This window comes from Eublepharis macularius, chromosome 8, assembly GCF_028583425.1.
Source record: "Eublepharis macularius isolate TG4126 chromosome 8, MPM_Emac_v1.0, whole genome shotgun sequence".
NCBI classification, from domain to species: Eukaryota; Metazoa; Chordata; class Lepidosauria; order Squamata; family Eublepharidae; genus Eublepharis; species Eublepharis macularius.
In genome coordinates this window covers 112,658,490-112,678,495 of record NC_072797.1, presented here as the reverse complement: position 1 = coordinate 112,678,495, position 20,006 = coordinate 112,658,490, and the positions used below count along the sequence as shown (strand labels likewise).

Sequence of the window (20,006 nt, the reverse complement as noted above, 5' to 3'; positions counted from 1 at the left end):
GATTTTAAACCTTGAGAATACCTTTGCTTTGGGGTTTGAATTTCACCATTAGAAGTACCTCTGGCATTTTGCCCAGTTCGTGTGACCTATATATTTTTGGCTTTCCTGACAACCTTATGTTCCCAAAAGTTTTTCACTGCCACCGAAGGCTTTCACCTCAGATGTCTTCAGTTTAACTGGTAATATAGGAGGGCTTATTTATAGATGCTAACATGACAGAACAGTCAGTGCGTGGGGGTGCTGGGAGGGAAAAAAGGGATCCTTTAATGCTTAACCAAAAGTAGAAATTCAAGCACAATTTCCCACAAAGCTTGTCTGACCTAGATAGACACTTTCAGGCTTCCACACAGACTGTCTGACTTAGACAGAAGAAATACTTTCTCTCCAACAAGCTCCACACAGATTGCCTGATTTGGCCAGAATTTTTTAGATCTCCACACAGATTCTCTGAACTTGACAGAAAGAGACAGCACTCTGTTTAAAAACTGCAGCTCACTCCACCCCCGCGGACACAGCCATCCTCCAAACGGAGCACACTCCATTCACCCATCCAGCCCCCATCATTCTTTCCTCAGAGGTCTGCGTTTAAACCCACACAGTAACCAATATTCAAACCCTCCACATTAATATACACATTATTTACATGCAAAACATTTCACTTACTATCATCATTGTACGTGGTCTAAAAAAGCTTCAGAATAGTACTTATCCAAGACATATCAAGGATTTTAAAAAACAGATGCATACATTGGAATTAATCCCTGAAACCATTTTACTGATAAAGGGGTCTTTTAAGGAGAATGTAACAGATGGCTGAAATTATCAGCTTACAAACACTTCAAAGATTTGTGGCGTAGGTTCAGTAGACATCTGTCCAAATTAATATCGGATATATTTGCTAATGAACTTCTAAGCCTGACCAGAAAACAGCCCTCATCATTCTTCCCTCCGGGTATCGGAACCCACCTTTTCCTCACAGCCGCTCATCTCAGGACCAAGGTGGAGCTTCATTAGTGTCCAAAGTGCTTGAAAGCGCTCAGCCTATTTTCTACGTCTCCAACATGAAAGTCAATTAGGCTGCAATCCTAAAAACACTTTCCTGGCAGTAAGCCTCACTGAAGATAATCGGACTTACTTCTGCTTAGGATTGCTTCTGTAATTAGGTAAATTAATTTTTTAAAAATAATGCCCTTAAATGATTTGGCCAGTAGATTTTTTAAAAAAAAATATTTTATTGTTTTCAATACATGTACTTATAAAAATGGCAGAAAGTGCCATTTTCTCATATGCAAGAAAGAGTGAAGAATGCCCCTTTTCCTGATGAAACACCATCTGAAACACTAGCTTTTAAAAAAAATCTCAGCAAGCAGTCCTGGTTCAGATTGAGTTTAGAGTACCAAATGCACAAGCCGCTGTTGGGATTGTCCAGCCAAATTCCTTGGGGGAAAAAAGCCTTGTAAGGAGTCTGCAGTTACCTTTGGGCTTGTAGCAAGGTGTAGGAACTATACATTCTTCTTTGATATGAGGCTTTGTTTTAGGACTGCAGCCACCTGTATGCATCCCTCTGTGGTCAATGCATAGAACCACTCGGTACCTCAGTCCTTGGCCACATGTCACAGTGCACTGGAAGGGAAAACAACCATAAATTACAACCATAAATAGCAATGGAGGTGGCCCAATTAACGTTCCAGTTCAGCATGAATTGGACCTCCGTGCATGAAAGCTACCTTCCATCTGTACATCCCCAACTGCATCATAATATGCATTTGGTCCAGCTGTACTGTCTGGATGAATCCTTTTATGTAACTAGGGATGTATATCTTCATTGGGGTCAACAGCTGTTGTCTGCAATTGATTGCCAATGTTCAGACTTGAATGGGAATTCATGAGAGTAAAAGAATAACATAGCAAGTGGGAAACCAGGAACAGAGACCATTAACAACCACTGAGTATTCTCAGCCGTCACTGAAATCACCCCCCCCCCCGTTTCCCACAGTTCTCATAATCAGGATGCACCCTCAATAGCTTGCATGCACCCCTTCTCTCCCCATCCTTGAAGAGATCTCCTGTCGAATTCCTTGCCTCACTTTCATCTCTGCTTTGAACTCTGATATGAACTTGATTGCACCATTGGATATTTCTGTATTGGCTGATTTTGAGCTGTTTATTGCACATTGTTTGTTTATGTGATTTGATATGCTTATAACAGTACTGTTATTTATTCATTGCACTGTGCCACTTTAATACACTAGAATTTCAGAACCTGACTGACTGTATCCCTTAGTTGTGGGTTTCCACTTTGATTACTCACTTTCATCTGGGGCAGACATTATCCAAAAATGTTTAGACCTACAGGCTGAAACAGTGCCTAAAATTATTAGAGCTACAAGAGGAAATGTGCTTAAGGAAGAATTTGGTTGAGAATATCTAGACATCCAGGTTTTTTTTCCTCTTAAGCTTCTTAGATGGCGGGAAAACCAAACCGAAATAGTACAAAATGACTAGAGGTGCTCCCTACGAGAGCTGCCCACCACTGTTGTTACGCTGCTGCTATGTTCAATTGTACTGTTGCATTATTTGTTATTAACTGTATTGCCGCCATCAGGAAAAAAGAGTGCTGCTATTTTTTATACTTTTATATTTTTGTATGATGCTTTTAAATGTTTTATATGGAATGTTTTAAATGTTCTTAATGCTGTTATCCACCCTGAGCCTGCTCGCGGGGAGGGCAGAATACAAATACGATAAAAAAAATAAATAAAAATAAATAAGTAGTAACAATAATAATAATAGTAGCAGTAGTAGTGTGCTTATATATTACTCTTCTAGACACTCAGAGCTGTGAACATAGTCAGTGTTATTATTATCCCCACAATAGGGAGCTGGGGCCGAAAGGAGTGGCTTACCCAAGGCTACCTGCTGAGCTCATAGCAGTAGAGGGTTTCAAATCAGCACGCTTGAATACTTAAGAATACCATCTGACACATGTTCAGCACCTTTCATTGACTGTCTCATGAACAGAGCCAGAATGATTTCTCACAGCACCCAGATAATAGTGGGTAGAAGGAATCGGAAAGCGGAAAAGGATGTGCCTCATTAAAAAACTTCTTCCTGTGCCTGGGGCTTTGGACTCCTGTAACTTTTTGAGTGATAGGAGGCCTTTCCTTAGCCAAGTAAATGAGATATATGAATAACGGGAAACAGGTTCACTCACCTACCTAGCCAAACAGAACATCTGATTTGCGGATGATTGGCATTTTGGTTTAGAGTTGCACATGGAGTTTGTGTGGAGTTGCCCTTTCTTACTTTCTCTTTTGCAAGTTTCACTCACTTTAGCACTCAACCCAGCATGGGGTATTTGGCCAGCAGCCACCTGCACACCCCTACCTGTGACAGCTTACTAACACCTTGTCAGTTTCATCTGTGATCACTTCTGTGGTACAGAGGCAAAGCACAAGAGTTTATAAGATGATCAGTGTGACATCAAGGGTTTTTTGTAATGTGGCACTACATACAATGGGAAACTATTTTGGCTTTATTCCTTCAAACACTTTCTAAATTATATTTAAAATTCAAATGTTCCTCCAACTCTCTCTTTCACACACACACACACGCACGCACGCACGCACGCATACACGCACACAGACACTTCTGTGCCTCTAAAACAGCAGATTTCAAATGCATTTAGAGAAGTTAGAAGGAAAAGCAAATAGAACTCCTACAAACAGTATTAGATCAACATAACTGATTTAAATAGTAAAGAGTCCAGTAGCACCTTTAAGACTAACCAACTTTACTGTGGCATAAGCTTTCAAGAACCACAGTTCTCTTCATCATGCATCTGACGAAGAGACCTATGGTTTTCGAAATCTACAGTAAAGTTGGTTAGTCTTAAAGGTACTACTGGACTCTTTATTATTTTGCTACTACAGACTAACATGGCTATCTCCTCCTGATTTAAATAGACTCTTCTCGTTCCGTTAAAGTAATTTTGTTTCTGGATTTGGTAATAAAAGAAATCAGAGACTGAGATACACTAAACTAGTGAGACCACCTTGAACAGAAGCTATATTTTGTAGATGCTAGTGTTGTGTTGTATAGTGACACAGTGACAATTCCTCACTCAAGAAATTAGAAGAATTGGAGCTTAACAAGCAGGGAAGAGAATTTACAAATTTCAGTGGTACAAAGAAACATCCCAGATATTCATAGAAAGAAATCCAGAAAAAAGTTGTTATTATTAGTAATAGTACACACCGATTAATACAAAGACCCATACACTCAGATTTTCTCTCTATATAAGAGAAGACAAATATTAGAAATACACTGTGAAATGTGTAAAAGATATAATTGTTTATAAAATTCTTCTCAGTTAAATGGTTATTTTGAGTTCTTAAAAATAGCATAGATCTCTTTGAGGAAGTTAATTAATGATTGCATGGAATTTATTAGCAAAGTACTAGAAAGAGCTATTTATGGTAGAGGGACTGAAATGAGAATTGTGGCATATTGAACTATGAACAATTTGTTTTTCAAAATGAACAATTTATTTAGTGGATTCTCTTGTGGAGCAACGGCATCTGTTGATGTTATTTTGGAACATGTCTAAACCAAACAAAAATGTTAGGCAAGAAATATTGGACTGAACTGTTAATATGAAGCAGTTAATGATATTATTACAATTTGTGGTGTGCTTTTTATTATATGATTTTACGGTCTAAAACTCAATAAAAATTTAAAATGTAGAGAAAACTAAAAGCATCAAGAAGCCCTTCTATCTCATTCGTATATTTGTTCTTTTGGCTTTAATCACTGGACTGCAATCCAAGATCTTTGATTTCTGGACAAAATACGCATTATAAATTATTAAGCTACATTGATGATAGTCTACCTCATTCAGAGCTTGCCTGTGCTATTTTTTATTATTGTAAAAGACAAGCAGCACAAGCCTATGCAGAGTGATGGCAGTCTAAATCCATTGACTTCCATGGACTTAGAGCCAAGCTACAAGTGATGCCTTACACAGGTTGGGCACTTGTCAGCTTCCCTTAAGTTTTGATGGGAAATGTAGGCATCCTGGTTTTACAGCTTGGCTCTCCATTACAGCTGCAAGACCAGGATGCCTACATTTCCCATCAAAACTTGAGGGAAGCTGACAAGTGTCCAACCCATGTCAGGCATCACTTGTAGCTTGGCTCTTAGACAGAAGCAGGCAATAAACTGCGCTGTAATTCAATTTTGTTATGCTTACATCTTTAATGTATTTTCAAGTAAAACTCATTACTAACTGCATCCTAACCATCCAGTAAAGTATCAAAGTTTCCTCCATCCAGTTTTATCAATTCTGTCTTCCCTCAAAATGTAGAGAAGCCACGACTTTAAGGGTGCTGTATACAGTGAGAAATACACCTAAGAGGCATATTCACCATTCATTTAGTCGATGAAGCAACAGATAAAGAACAGAACTGGCCTACATGGAATCCCAACTGCTTGAACTCCTATGTCATATATCTTCTTCTGACTGAACTCTAGTCTGGGTTTGTATATTACCATAGGGGTTATGGATGTTAGTAGAGAAAACATCACATTAAGCTAGTACTGAATCAGACCATTGGTCTATCAAGATTAATATTGTGTACTCTGACCAGCATCTACTTCCTGATCTTTTAAACTAGTGATGCAAGGGACTGAACTTGTAACTTTCTTCATGCCTAGCGAAAGCTCTACCACTGAGTCATGGCCTTTCCCAAAGTTCCACATGATGTGGGGCCCAACAAGAAAAAATATTTCCATGAGACCTACACTGCGATTGCCACAGAGACAGTAAAGCCTCTGTATTGCCTTGTGCCTGAGAACGTCCTACGTGGCATGCACATGTGATCATTGTTTGCTTCATATCATACTAGCGGTAACTATTTTAAAACTGCTCACAACTAGGAAATGGCTACTGCTATATAATAAATAGCAGAAATCAAATTACAAGTTGTGTAGAATTTTAAAGGAGCTCAGCATATTGGTAGACTGGAACTTTCTAAACAGAGATGAACTCAATTATATTGCAGCAAGGAGCCAGAACAGCAGTTCTGTACCCTATTTTGCATAATGATTAAACCAGCCTTAACCATTCCTCCTCAAGGACATTTGCTAAAAGTATCACAAGTATTAGTAGAACTTTAATGATTCAGCTGAAGCGTATTAAAATGACAATATATCTTAATGAATGTGGTTACCGGAGACCACTCCTGTGCCAGCCACTTAGGACAATCAAAAATGTTGCAGGGCTGGACTATAGGCATCTTCGGAGTGTACATGCACTTCCACTCCTCCACAGAGCTGACAAGCCCCTGGATGTCCTCTTCCACGCAAGATACTGTACGGCTCTGAATGCCTCCTCCACAAGAGGAGGAACAGGCAGTCCACGGAGTGCTTTCCCACCTGCAAAACAAGATGCTTGTTAGGGAAAAGGCACAATATCAGAGCCATCTTGCAACATGCATTTTCTTACATACCCTTCTGGGACCTTCTAATACAAACCTTGTTGTCTGCTGCCAGATGATTAACTTATTCATTCTCTAAATTTGTTAAGTCACTTTTCAAGTGAAAGAGCAAGATTCGGTTCCAGTAGCACCTTAAAGATCAACTAGATGTCAAGCTTTCAAGAGTCAAAGCTCCCTTCATCAGAAACAAGGAGCAGAAAAAGCCTCATATCTGACAAAGGGAGCTTTGACTCTCGAAAGCTCATACTTTGGAAATCTAGTTGGTATTTCAGGTGCTACTGGAATGGAATCTTGCTCTTCTACTACAGACTGACACAGATACCCACCTGCAACTATCTTCAAGTAGAAAAACTTTTCAAAAGTGCGATATCAAACGCCATAACAAGATAAAAACTCCACGAATATTGAATGAGGATGAGTTTGAAATGAAAGGCGCTTTGCAGACTTCTAAGTTTAGTTATCACCACCATAACCTGTGACTATGCCATGTCTATAGAGGAAACATATATCATTAATATCAGACTCTGAAAAATAGGACATATTCTAACCTTTCTACTCTGATTCCTGGAGTCCGGAAATACTTACCCTTAAAGCAAATGCAGAATGAATTAGCAGCAGAATCATATATAAAAGCTACCCAAGCAAAGTACCTTTTTTATTTGTAACTACTGAAAATGCCATGTGTTCAGGGGAGCAAAATTCAAATTTTTAATTTGGCATTTACTCATTTAAATAAATTGGTCTCAAGTTTTTATCCATGTAAGATTTTCCAACACTTGCCATTATACTTTTATAGAGTCCTTAATATAACAAAAATACCATTTTCTATTCTTACAGGTTTCTTCAAAATAATGTCCCAGAACATAGTCTCTCTGCCTGTCTCTTTCTCTCACACGCAATCTCTACCTGTGTGTGTATATGAGCCTTTCCAGAAGAGGAGTGCATAACACAACAAATGATCAGTTTTTGTCCACTTGTTCCACAAGATACATACAACTGTTTCAAGAACTATGCCAGGGATTTCATGCTTGCCCAAGATTTCAATTGTTTGCTATCACTGCTGGGAAAATTCAACTCTCTCTCTCTCTCACTTAGGGGGCCATTTAGATTTGAATGTCTGAAATTTTCATGTCATAGTATCTATTAGATTATGCCTGTGATAAGGGAGTATTACTGGTGCCATGTTGTGTCCCCTTTGCTAAGGCAGTTTGCAGAGTAACTGGAGATCAGTGCTACCAGGAATAAGACTTCAAACTTTGCCATGATACTTTAGGTCATGGTTCAAACAGCAGAAGGCCAAACCTCAAGCTTCACCCCTTGCTACTTCTTCCACATCACTCTGTCACTTCTGAGTTTGTGTGGGAATGAGGGCAGAAAAGGCAGAGCAAGCATCATTTCTTCCTTTGGCTAAATTTGGCCAAGGAGCTCCAGTTGCTTACCCTATTCGCTCAACCCACTTTCGCTCAATTTCCAGATTGAAGATTAGTCTGTTTCAGCTCTTGTGCAAATCCATTCTTTCTAGGCTGTGCACTTCTCTTTATGTGCTCAGAGCAAGGAAGGTAGCAAGAGTAACAACACCCCCAGCAAGTCAGGTTTTCACATCTGTTAACTGGGTATCATGCAACTTCTTGATTTGTAGGACAATTTCAGAAAGGCCAACATTTGTGGTAGAGGCACACTTTGAACCGGTCATCTGGATAAATCTCTATACACATGCAGAGCAGAAACAAGTCAGTCCCCAAGAGCTTCCAGTGTGATCCATCTCCCCCTGAAATCATCAGCAAACTTTACCATTATTTTAATGGGTTCTTATTGAACCATTGGGGGAAAACATCAGATTTGACAAGGCAAGTAAAAAGATTTTGCCATGTACTGCAAGACCATACATTCAACACGGTCATAAGAAGAGAAATAACAGCTGTGGTCCCAGGCAAGTAAGACTGAACTGTATCAGGCAAATGCATGTATCACATAGGTATGCTTAGGAGAGAGCCAAGATTAGCTGTAGATCCTTGAGGAAAGTAGCAAAACTGGGTTTACTGCCACAATGTGTGAAAGAGCCCGCACTGTTTGAAAGTAGGTAGCTTGTGACTTGCGCCAACACCACATCTCAAATCTGGATGTCCACTAGAATACTGCCTATTATTGCTAGAGATGGGTCATTAATTTAATGAGCTTACAAAAGTGGGTTGAATGATCCAGTGGCATTTGCAGTCTTCATCAATTATACCAATAACACTAACTGAAAATTTATTTACTTACTTCTTTTACACCCACTGGGGACTCAAAGCAGCTTACATCTCTTTCTCCTCCACTGTATCTTCACAACTACCCTGTGAGACAGGTTAGGCTGAGGATGTGTGGCTGACCCAAGGTCACCCAGCAAGCTTCCATGGCAGAGTAGGGATTTGAACCTCGTTCTCCCAGCTCTTTGTCCAACACTCTAACCACTACACTATATTGCAGCAGGAGAGCTACTAATACTGCAAACTGTTCTTCCAAGACAAAAGGAAAAGGGAGGGTAGATCAGGAAGAACACCACTACCAGCTGCACCATCTAAACTGTGCCTTTACTTGCTCTTCTTGCTTCCTGTCTGCAGATATACAGACTGAGCATGGCCAGAGGCCCGAGTTAAAGGGCTAAACAAGCACTGAAGACTTTTGGTCTATGGCTTGTGCAATTGGGCAAGCTGGCCTACTATACTTAGGAGCAGACCAAGATACAGTTGGATAATATATTTGTATACTGTATTTTTTGCATTGTATTTTGATTGCCTTCATGATGTTGTAAGCTGGTTTGCCTTCATAATGTTGTAAGCTGGTTTGTATCCCTTTCAGGGAGAAAAGTGGTGAAAAAATATTCTAACAAAGAACCTGTTTGTATACTCCTGTTCTTCTTTGGAACAGCTTCTAATGTTTATGAATCTAAGTACTGAAAATGTGTTTTTTATATTTGGAATTAGTTCACAATCCAACAAGAAATGTAAGATATGTGTACCCCTATAGGCTTAACATTTATTTTAGCGATATAGGGGAACACTATGTCTTAATGATAAACACATAGCTGCAATCAAATCATGTTTTTAAATGGATGAATACTTTAGTGTTTGGGTTCAAGATTTATTTCTGACAAAATGCAGAGAATAAAATATTCGTATGTGTATCTTGATTTTGAAACTATTGACCATAACGTCCCCCCCCCCCCGGCAAACTGGAGAACACAGATACACTGTTTACTGTGGAATTTTCTTTCCTGGGATGCACTGCCATAATTTGCAGTTTGCAAATGCCACTGTGAAACAGATCAGATCTTAAACTGAATCTATTGTCTACCAAATTATGTATCCAGTGGCAACTGGATATTCCAGTGACAAGGTATTTAGTTTTTAGTGATCCACAATTACTCTCTATGAGCAGTCAATGAAATTTAGTTTCTACTTTTTTAGATACAGGGAGGGGTGGAGGTGGGGAGCAGAAAGCCATGTAGAAAAATACTCCATAAAAAGCAGAGCAAATAGTGTGTAGATGATTGGCATTTGCAGATCACCCCCAAACATATTTGTTTAGAAGAATCTATAATATATTTGCTAAATGGAATATTTGGTTTACATACCTAGGAAGCGGATGGTAGAGGTCATAAGGCATGATCTGTTTGTATCCATCACTGTTAGGAACAATAATGCCAACCCTCTGAGTAGAAGGTACACACAATAAAATAAACACTAAATGATTACATTATACAAAAACATAGCATTAAATAGATTATTAAGTCATTCTATGCATGCTGATAAAAATATAGGACAACCAAATATAAGATGTTTATCTGAGGCCAGAGACTGCAGATTCATCATTTCCTTAGCAGTAGATATGCTAAATTAATAAACATAACTATCATAGCGTAACCTGATTTATCTAGAGCTGAATTAAGTTCCTAGAATTTAAAGTAAAGCTGAAAAGGAATGAATGAATGAATGAATGTGTGTGTGTGTGTGTGAGAGAGAGAGAGAGAGCGCGAGTGAGAGAGAGAGAGAGAGAGAGAGAGGAGAGAGTGAAAGAGAGAGTGTGTGTAAGGGACAAAAAAAGGAATCTTTGTTATGCTAACAATCACCAATAGAAAGTAATTTATTCCCAATGCTCAAGTCTTCCTCCTCACTAAATTTCAAATGTAAAGCTAGGAAATGCGATACATGAAAAACACTGGAAAAGATAGACTTAAAAAACATAAAATTACTCTTAGCTGACCAGTAGAATTTGATTTGGCAATATCTCAATATAACAGAAGAAATGTTATTCATCAGAGTATTCAAGGATATTTCTGAGCATAATACCAAACATCAAGTCATAATGGGAAAGCAGGACATGCAACAGGAAGTGCATTGCTGAAGTGGTGCTGCTCGTTGCTGGGGTTTAGAGCTACTGCTACTGATTATGCATTATCATACATCTTGGTGTATCTTGTCAATCTGCATGGCCTAGGATCAACCAGTATCTACTTGTTCATATGATTTGCCAGCAGGCAGAGTTCTCGTTAGTGTCCCAATTAGTGACAAAGACATTCTGTGAAAGTGCCAGTAGTACATTATTAGCGCAGTACTAAACACCGATGCACCCTTCTTAGTCCACCGACTTCCATGGACTAAGAAGGATGTGACTCTGCTTAGGCTTGCATTTTACATCTTAGTTTGGTTTAATGTAATTTGATTTATTATATTTCTAGCCTGCCCTCCCTGCAAGCGAGCTCAGGGCGGGCCATAAAATTAAAACCATACAATAAATACAGAAAGATTAAAAATACCATTTCATATAGTACAGGTAGAATTAAAAACATCCAAATTCAAAATATGGCACTAAATGCCACAAATTCCAGTATGTTCAGACACTGCGGGGTAAGACACAGGCAGACCACCAGAATCAACAGCAGGACACAACAATAAAAGTGGAGAGGCCCAAAAGCCCACGGCAGGAAAGGGCGGGCAGGTAGTTCGCCCATACCTCAACCACAACCATAGGCCTGGCGGAACATCTCTGTCTTGCAGGCTCAGCGGACCTGTAACAAGTCTCGAGGGCCCGGGTCTCAACAGAGAAAGAGAGTTCCCCAGGCCAGGGCCAGAATCAAGAAGGCTCTGGCTCTGGTTGAGGCCACGTGAATATCCTTGGGGCCAGGGATCACTAGTAGATGTTTGCTGGCTGAATGGAGCACCCATCGGGGAACATATGGTGAGAGGCAGTCCTGCAGATATGTTGGTATCAGTCTGCTAAGGGCTTTAAATGCTAAAACCAAACATTGAACTTATGCCAGTGCAGCTGGCATAAGACAGGTTGTTCTACACAGGATTCCACTGAGGACATGCGCCACTGCATTCTGGACCAGTCTCAAGAGCAGCCCTGTTTAGAGCGAGTAACCGTTATCTAATTTGGAGGTGACTGTTGCTTGGATTGCCACAGTCAGGTCTGGGACCAAGAAATAGGGGGCTAGCTGTCTGACCTGGCAAAGACAGAAAAATGCAGATCTGGCAATTACCATGACTTGGGCCTCCATTGATGAGGCATCTAGAATAGACATGGGCACGAATCAAAATACAACTCAAATTTCATGAAACTGTGGTTCGTGGGAATGTGCAAAATCCATGATTTTTTTTGCCGATTCATAAGCTTCGTGGTTGATTTGTAATGCCAGACAGGCTGGCACCAATCTATTGATTCCTCAGGCAACAGAGCCCAGGAAAGTTTGCAGACCTTTTGTTGCCCTGGAAACCCCAATCTTAGCCCTCAAAACCCTGATAGGCAGCTCTGCATGTCAACTAGAGATCTCCCAGCAAGGGGCAGGGGATTAGGCAACTGAGGAAATGGACCTTCTATAGCCATGGGAACACCAATCTCTTCCTTCCAAATCCTGATGGCCAGGTCTCTCTGTCAACCACCAGAGAGCTCCTGTTCTGCTCTATGTGAGCATTTCTTATTTAAGGCACAGCTCTCTCTGCCTCATGGTTCAGTTCCAGTAGACAGAGGGAGGAATTGTTGCTGGAATTGGGAGAGTGGATTTGGGAGCGTTTGGGAAGAGAGAGTGGAGTGGAGAGTCTTGGGGAAGCATTTGGCTTTTTGGGAAGAGAGGGAGAGTGGATTTGGGAGCTTGCTGGGAAGGTCTTTTGGGTGAGGGTGCCTTTTTTCCTCCACCCACCCACCCCCCATCCTCAGGCCTGTGCCTGGCTCTGGGGCTTAGCTTAACTGAGGCCTCCCTTATTTATTCTTTGGTTGTCTTTCTCTGGCATCTCTGGGTGAAGGGGGCTGTTGAAATTCCCCTGGTTCTGATGAATCATGAACTAACGAATCATTTCGTGAAACAGGTCAATTTTGTGAAAATTTGTTGTTTGTGATTCGTGAAACATGATGAAACACGAACCTCTCATTTCGTTTTTTCCCCATTTCATGTCCATGTCTAATCCAGAACCCCAGGAGTCAACAGCACCCTACCAAGGGTTGGGAGCCTAATCCCTGAGTCCATGAGACCACAGCCCAAATGTACAGCCTCCATTTTCATGGGTTTAACTTCCATCTGCTTTAACCATCCAGTCATGGATTCCAAAGCTCTTCCAAAGGCATCTGGGGCGGCATCTGGCTGTCCATCCAACAACAGATACAGCTGGGTGTCATCAGCATACTGATGACAACCCAGTCCGAAACTTCAGGCCAACTGGGCGAGGGGGGTGCATATAGATATTAAATAGCATTGGAGAGAGTATCACCCCCTGAGCGATGCCACATACCAATGTGCAGTGAGGTGGCATCTTTCACCTGAGATCAGCCACTGTACAGCACTCCCACATATCTCCACATCGGTCTACCTACTAAGCAACTCCCATTAATATCCCCAATATTAATATCCCGAGAGAAACAATTATGCTTCTGTATTGATTCCAGTAATTAGAAATAAAGACCTAAGTAAAGATTCTCCGCCTGGTCACCTGGAGGCATTGGTTCCTCATCACAGACAGCAAGTTTTGTGTCTCTTTACAAGCTTGCTCTAAACAGCCACCACAGATCAGTCAGTCCTCAAATTAAACTTCATTTTGACTCATTTCCATGCTCTGAACTGAACAGGCTCTTTTAACACTGCGAGCTGCAGTCAGGCGCCTGTAAGGGTGCTTATGATAAGGAAATCATCAGTCTTTTGCACTAATTATATCCTTTCTATTGAAGTTACTTAACTGAACATACCTTTTAACACATTGAATGACATCCTATTACCCACCCTGTCTCTGCTTGTCTAAGCAAACTAATCTTGTACTTTTATTTCAAATGTCTTTACATCTGCACAGGATTTTCAACTTTCCACTTATGCATCTGAAAGGCAAAAACGAATTCTTTCTGGCCTTCATATGCGTAAATTAACTTGCAATTGCATCAATTCCCTGAATAACATACCACATATCTAGGACGGCGTATGATTAGAGAGCATACAAGAAGATATGAATGCAAACATGTTTCCCCCCTCTAAAGGCAGTAGATGGGCACCTTAAACTCCAACAGCCACTGCAGAGCTGAATTGGGTCCGGGCAATTTCAAATAGAGAACTAGCGGAAGGGGATATTTAATCTTTTCACCCAGTTCACTGATTTGCTCCTTTAACTCTACCTAGGTTGCTTTTCTGAGTTCCTAGCCTGTGTTTGTGATAGAAATATGGCTCTGAACTGGGTAGGGACACTTAAGTGGTTGTAGGGAAGTAATGGCAAGAGAAAACAGGGTTGCACTTACCTGTAACTGTTGTTCATCTAAGTCTTCATGCAGGCACACATTGGGACTGTGCTTGTGCAAGCCGGCCACTCAGAATAGAATTTTCTTAGCTTTTAGGCTACTGAGGGGTGATCCTTTCCCGCCGAACCGCTCCAGAGCAGTTTTTCCCACCAAAATGGTCATGTGGTTTAGAGAGGTCATCCCCTTTTCCATCAGTTCTTCTGTGCTGCCAGCTGTGAACCCTTCAACACATACTGCAGAGAGCTCACAGCAGGGCAGGAGGGAGGGAATGTGTGCCTGCACATTCGGGGGCAGATTTCAGTGAATTCAAGCACTCTGCCGGGACAAATTTCTTTGCCGCTGGGCTTGTGGTGCTAGACGTGGCTTTCTCCCAAAGCACAGCTTTTAACCGGGAAGCCCAATCTCCTCTTACCTTTGGTGTAAACACCTGGCAATGTTTGCACCAGTCAATCACATGGCCTTCATCCAAGCATGCAAGGCATAGACATTGGCCGTCAGCCTTGGCCATCTTTGTCTCACACTCCTCACATTTTTTGAACAAGGACTTGTTCACCATAACACCGAGCAAAGACTCGTCAATCAGACAACGTGACTCACCAACCCCGTGATAGATTCAATGAAAACTTAGAACTTTAAACACTAACCTGAGCAATAAACTACAACTAACACTAACTATAATAGCAATCCAGCAGAAAGTGGAGCAGCTAACAGGAAAAAAGTCTGTTTTCCCACAGCAGCAAGAAACAAACTGAGGGAAAAGGGGGCAACCTCTCTAAACCATGTAACCATTTTGCCAACCTGGAGTGGTCTGAGGGGGTGGGGGGGTCACTTCCTCAGTACCCTAAAAGCTAAGAAAATCCTGTTCTGAGTGGCTGGCTTGTGTAAGCGCAGTCTCAGTGTGGAACTACACTGAAGACCGTAGATGAAAAGCAAGAAATAAGAGATGAAGCAATAGAGGCAAAACCTCAAACCGTGTTAGGAAAAAAGTACAGAAGCCCTCTAAGGCTCAAGTGTGCATGCACTTACTTCCTATTAAGTTCCATGACTGTCAGTACACTCTGAGGTGGGGCAGCTGCCAGGGACCAGTGCTTCTGGTGGGGCTACTGCAGCTGACTCCCCCATCCATGCATTTACTCTGATGTCACACTCACACCCCTCCCCCAGCCTGCTTGCAAGTGCTTTATGACCCATGCTCCTAGCTGCAAATACTGTCTAGTCCTGCAAGGGAAGGGCATGTGGGTGATGAACACAGCAGCAGTTCTTCTGGTGGTTTTGGCAGTGACACTCCCAACTGCTCCTGACCAGTAGGAAAGGATATGCAGCTGTTGTGGGCAGTTCTGATTGCAGGTGATGGGAGAGCTTGCATGTGGGCAGGGGAAGGATGCACAGGGAGGTGGGAGCATGCAGATGAGTGGGCAAGAAGGCCCCCCCAATAGTGGACATGGGGGGGCTGGGCACTCTCTGCCCAGGGAACTGGCCCTGGTAAGTGCCATTGAACTCAGTGAGACAATTCTGAGTTTACATGCCTGGGCACCTCAATTACCTAATGCATTTCAAGAGGACACTCACAAGGAAAAGAAATTCCTTATTTAGGACATTATTGGTGACCATTGCTTCTGATGGAGAATTTATTGAACTCAAGACTTGTTAGACAATTTGGAGAACTTCTATAAGAAAAAAACCTTTTTTTTAAAACTCCTTTTCACATTCATCCATTTTGTTGGCCTAAATATTGGTGCTGTGTTCTCCCCCACCCCTGCACACTGCCCCCTTCCTGACACTGCATACGGAAATGAAGTTAAGTATGCTCTCCTACTGCCCACTTCATTGAAGTCTGCAGTTTAATGACTAAGAAGACAACTAAAAACATTTCTATGACTTCTCAGCAATTAAGCTACAGACTTCAATGAAGGAGGCAGTAGGAGGCATACACGAGAAGCGTTGTACCTCTTCTCCACAGGTTGTGCCAAGGACCCACATGCGGCAAGAATGCATTTCATCTTCCAGCTAGAGATTTCTTGTAAAAAGTGTGCCAAAATACTTATCTTACTGGTCTTCTGATAATGAATATAGTAAAAGTGGGAATACAGATTTACTATTGTATTTGCCTTGTAATTGCTATCTCTCTAAATATTTTTCAGGGACATGATGACAGAATAAGAGGAAGTCAGCTAGAAATTCCTTCTATAAGCTGGCAATCTGTAATGAACTGAAAAGACCTTTCTAATTAGTTAAGAAAACATCCTGTCAAGATTCTTCCAACTTTATTCACATTCAGCTTCTTATTCATAATATTGAATAGTAGAGGCCTTTCCTCCTAACGTTTGATCTTCATCAAGTATGAGGAGGAATGGACTCTGTATTATTGAATATTAATGGCGTCTTAAGCTCCATGTGCTGCTGGTAGAAGGTGCTTTCAAGTGGAAGAAACAGCCCAATGAGGAAGTGCCAATCAACCATTTCCTTCCTGCAATTCCTTTACTCAAAACTGCATGCTCCTGAGGCTGATTCTAATTCTCTTTTTAATTGAGGCTTTGTTTGGATCCTACAATACTATACCAGGGGTGAATCTGCCCTCTTTAGAAGCTATCAGCTAGCTGTTATAACCACAGTTCGTGTCAATATGAATTATGACTTCATCTGAACCTATTGCCAATCAATCTGAGGCACCTACATTCTAAAGAGCAACCTCTCTCTTAGTTCGCACGCGTTGTAAATTTATTAACAGCTACTATGATTCCCTTAGTTCCAGAAAGGTAGACATATTAGTTAGTTGCAGCAAAAATAAACATGAGTCTTGTTGTGGGGGCGCCTTAAAGACCAACAAAATTTTATACCAGCACAAGCCTTTGTTGATTAGAGACCACTGACTACAGCATCGGAAGAAGTGGGCTCTAGTCCACAAAACACGTATGATGGAATATAATTTTGCTAGTCTTCAAGGTGCTAGAAGACTCACACTAAAATTACGAAGACTCCCTTAGTAATTTTTTCTAAATTAAGATAATGTTAGTTGCCCTTCGTTGTTACCTTCTCTGTTGCTTCATTCTTTATTGCAAGGGGCAACCAGCAGAGCACACACTATTGCAAATATGGGATACCATGTGTTTGGCGTGTTCTGTCTATTAGGAACGGACCAAGTAAAGGGGAAAGAGTGGTCTGGGGAGGGTGGATGGATTCCTTTCTATTTGCACACTCAGTCCAATTAAACATTTTAAAAATGAAATATATACATAAATTAACATAAAGGATTCACAAAACAGTGGGGCACTTGCTGAAGGTGATAGGTGATTTGCTACTCTTTCCCCATTTTATCTCTTTTTAAAAGGCAGTAGCAATTATCAACAATCTCCCAAGCTCCTGTTTTGCTTCCATTCTAATAGTCGTTGTATGCTGAGGCAGCAGAGTCTAGATACCGGAACAAATTTCCTGCCCTTTGGGATTTTTATGTCAACAGCCTCACCTAGATCTGTCTTGTAGAAAAATAAAAAATGACTTCCTCCTGACATCCGCCCAGAAGTTATTTCTCTCTCACACTTTTGATTTGCATGTGCCATGCAGCCACCTGTCTTAACAGTTATGCATATGTAATGTCAGATTACGTAGAAAGCCAACCTGGAAAATAGCTTTAAGATAAATTCCTAGAAACAAGTGGTGTGTTGCAAACTTTAATATAATAAACATCAAGAAAAGTAAACGTTTTTAAATGAATGACAAAAAGAAATACCGAGGCATATTTATCCTGCATGCTCCTATGCCATGTTGAACCTTTGTGTATCCTCCTCACTTTTTACGGCACACTGACTGAAATTGTGAGCATTCTTGCTCACAAGGGATGATTCAAGCAGGAACAACTTGTAGACCCTGGCCTCTACATGGCATGCCGTCTATATATGATGCTTTAGTTTGACCCTGGCAGGCTAGATCACATAGCTTGCATGCTTGCTGAATATACCTAGACTGAACAAAGCAATACACTCCTCAGCTTATCTTATTAGGACACAGGGTACAGAGGCAGATATGTGAACAAATGTGAACTGATCCCTTATAGCACTCTATGGAGGAACAAAATTTTCAAGTTTGGTAGCAACTTAAAAACCACCAAAATTTCCCAAGGTACAAGTTTTTGTAAGGCAAAGCTCACATCATAAAATACAAAATGGGGATGGTGGCCTTCTAGTCAGGGAAAACCCGATGGACGTGTTGGGGATCTGTAACAAGGTCTCCTGATGTGCAATTTAAATTCAAAAGGCAGCTTGCAGTTATGGGGAAGGATATTTAGACTAAGACCACTGAACAGGGTTAGGTTAACTCTTTACTTCCATGCTGTTTCCCTGAGAGAAATCACCCCCTTTCCCTGACAGGCTATTAATCCCAAGGCAAAAAGAGGCAAAACTCTGGGAGTTCCACGAATGGTGCTCTCAGAGTTTCTACTGTAGTTTATTCCTAGCCAGTGTTCATTGCTTAGAGTGTCTGACTAGAATTCCAGATCCTAGGACAAATCCCTAATCCATCATGAAGTTTCCCAGCTGACCTTTGGGTCAGAGTGAGTCAGTCACACACTCATTCACTCTCTCTCAGCCTCATCTACCTCCCAGAGAAGTGATATAAAGGAGAAGTAAACATGATGCACTTTGTCCATAGAAATCTGATTATAGATTCCCTATCTCTATATAATTTGGCTCTAACCTTCCAACATTTGCCTTACATGTCCTTACATGCTGTGCCGGTTCAATCCTCTCATCTCTCATCGAATACCCATTCCCGCACTTAGCAAAATCACATGGCACAAGTTTCCAGTTGTGCTGATACAGTCTATACAGTTGTAAATGATACAATCCGGACTGCCATAGTTAATGTAACAAATCCCACCAAAGAGCCAGGCCCCTACTGTAACAGACAGCTTGTCTATTTTGCAGCCTGGAAGAAAAAAATTGACAGAGCAAGCCATGTGACCTCTCTCACTCTTGCAATAGGCACAGTCAACACACGCGCATATTCCTTGCATTCTCTCCCATTGGCAGCAGGCAGACAGAGCTGCTGCAGATAGGAGAAGGAAGAAAGCAGTGATGAAGTGATTCCCTCCAATGAAAGACGAGACAAGAAATCTCCGACAAAAAAAGGAATCTGAGTTCTGTCATGTAAGGAGAGATCAATTATGACAATCACATGGCAGAGCTCTCTGAAAATTGTTAATTTCATGCATATCACTGCACCCTCCGGCTGCTACTAGCAGGGGTAAGGGACAGTAACTACTCATGTATATGTAAAGAAAACAGAGGAGGATGGTTGTTCTTGACTCCAGGCAGATCATGGGGGCCATGGGAGGGAGAAAGCAGGGCCACTAGCTATGCTGGTACTATCCCCAGCAAACTCGCCTCCTGTGTATATATGATCTGTGAAAGTCAGGATCTGATCGTTCCAATCTTCACCCTGCCCTTTTCTACCCTCCCCCCCCAATGCCATGTTTTCCTTCAAACTCCTGTGCCCCTAGTGATGCTCCGATCCATCCCAATTTCGGTCCTCTTCCTGTTTTGAGAACTGATTTATTTAGAATAACTTCTAGTAGAGGGATATTGAACCAAAGGTCAAGTGGAATGGAGCAATTAAGCTCTAGTCAATATTTAATTTTTGGAAGATTTCACGACATCCTTTTCAAAAAATGAAAACAACCGGTAAGGTACTGTATTTCCTCTATCTGTACTGCTGTTATCATCCCCTCCTCCCCCAATCAAAATCGCCTATTGTTTATTACAG

At 41.2% G+C, this 20,006-nt stretch overlaps 1 protein-coding gene across 1 annotated transcript in view; it reads right to left on the bottom strand.

The window, feature by feature from the left end:
- ADAMTSL1 (ADAMTS like 1) overlaps positions 1 to 20,006 on the bottom strand; it is a 361,881-nt gene that overhangs the window by 159,597 nt on the left and 182,278 nt on the right. Inside the window, exons 10-12 of the mRNA XM_054986918.1 lie at positions 10,111 to 10,161; positions 6,231 to 6,435; positions 1,476 to 1,623 (exon numbers count right to left, since the gene is read on the bottom strand). Of these exons, the coding sequence (XP_054842893.1) occupies positions 1,476 to 1,623; positions 6,231 to 6,435; positions 10,111 to 10,161 (404 nt within the window). The remainder of the gene's footprint in view (positions 1 to 1,475; positions 1,624 to 6,230; positions 6,436 to 10,110; positions 10,162 to 20,006) is intronic.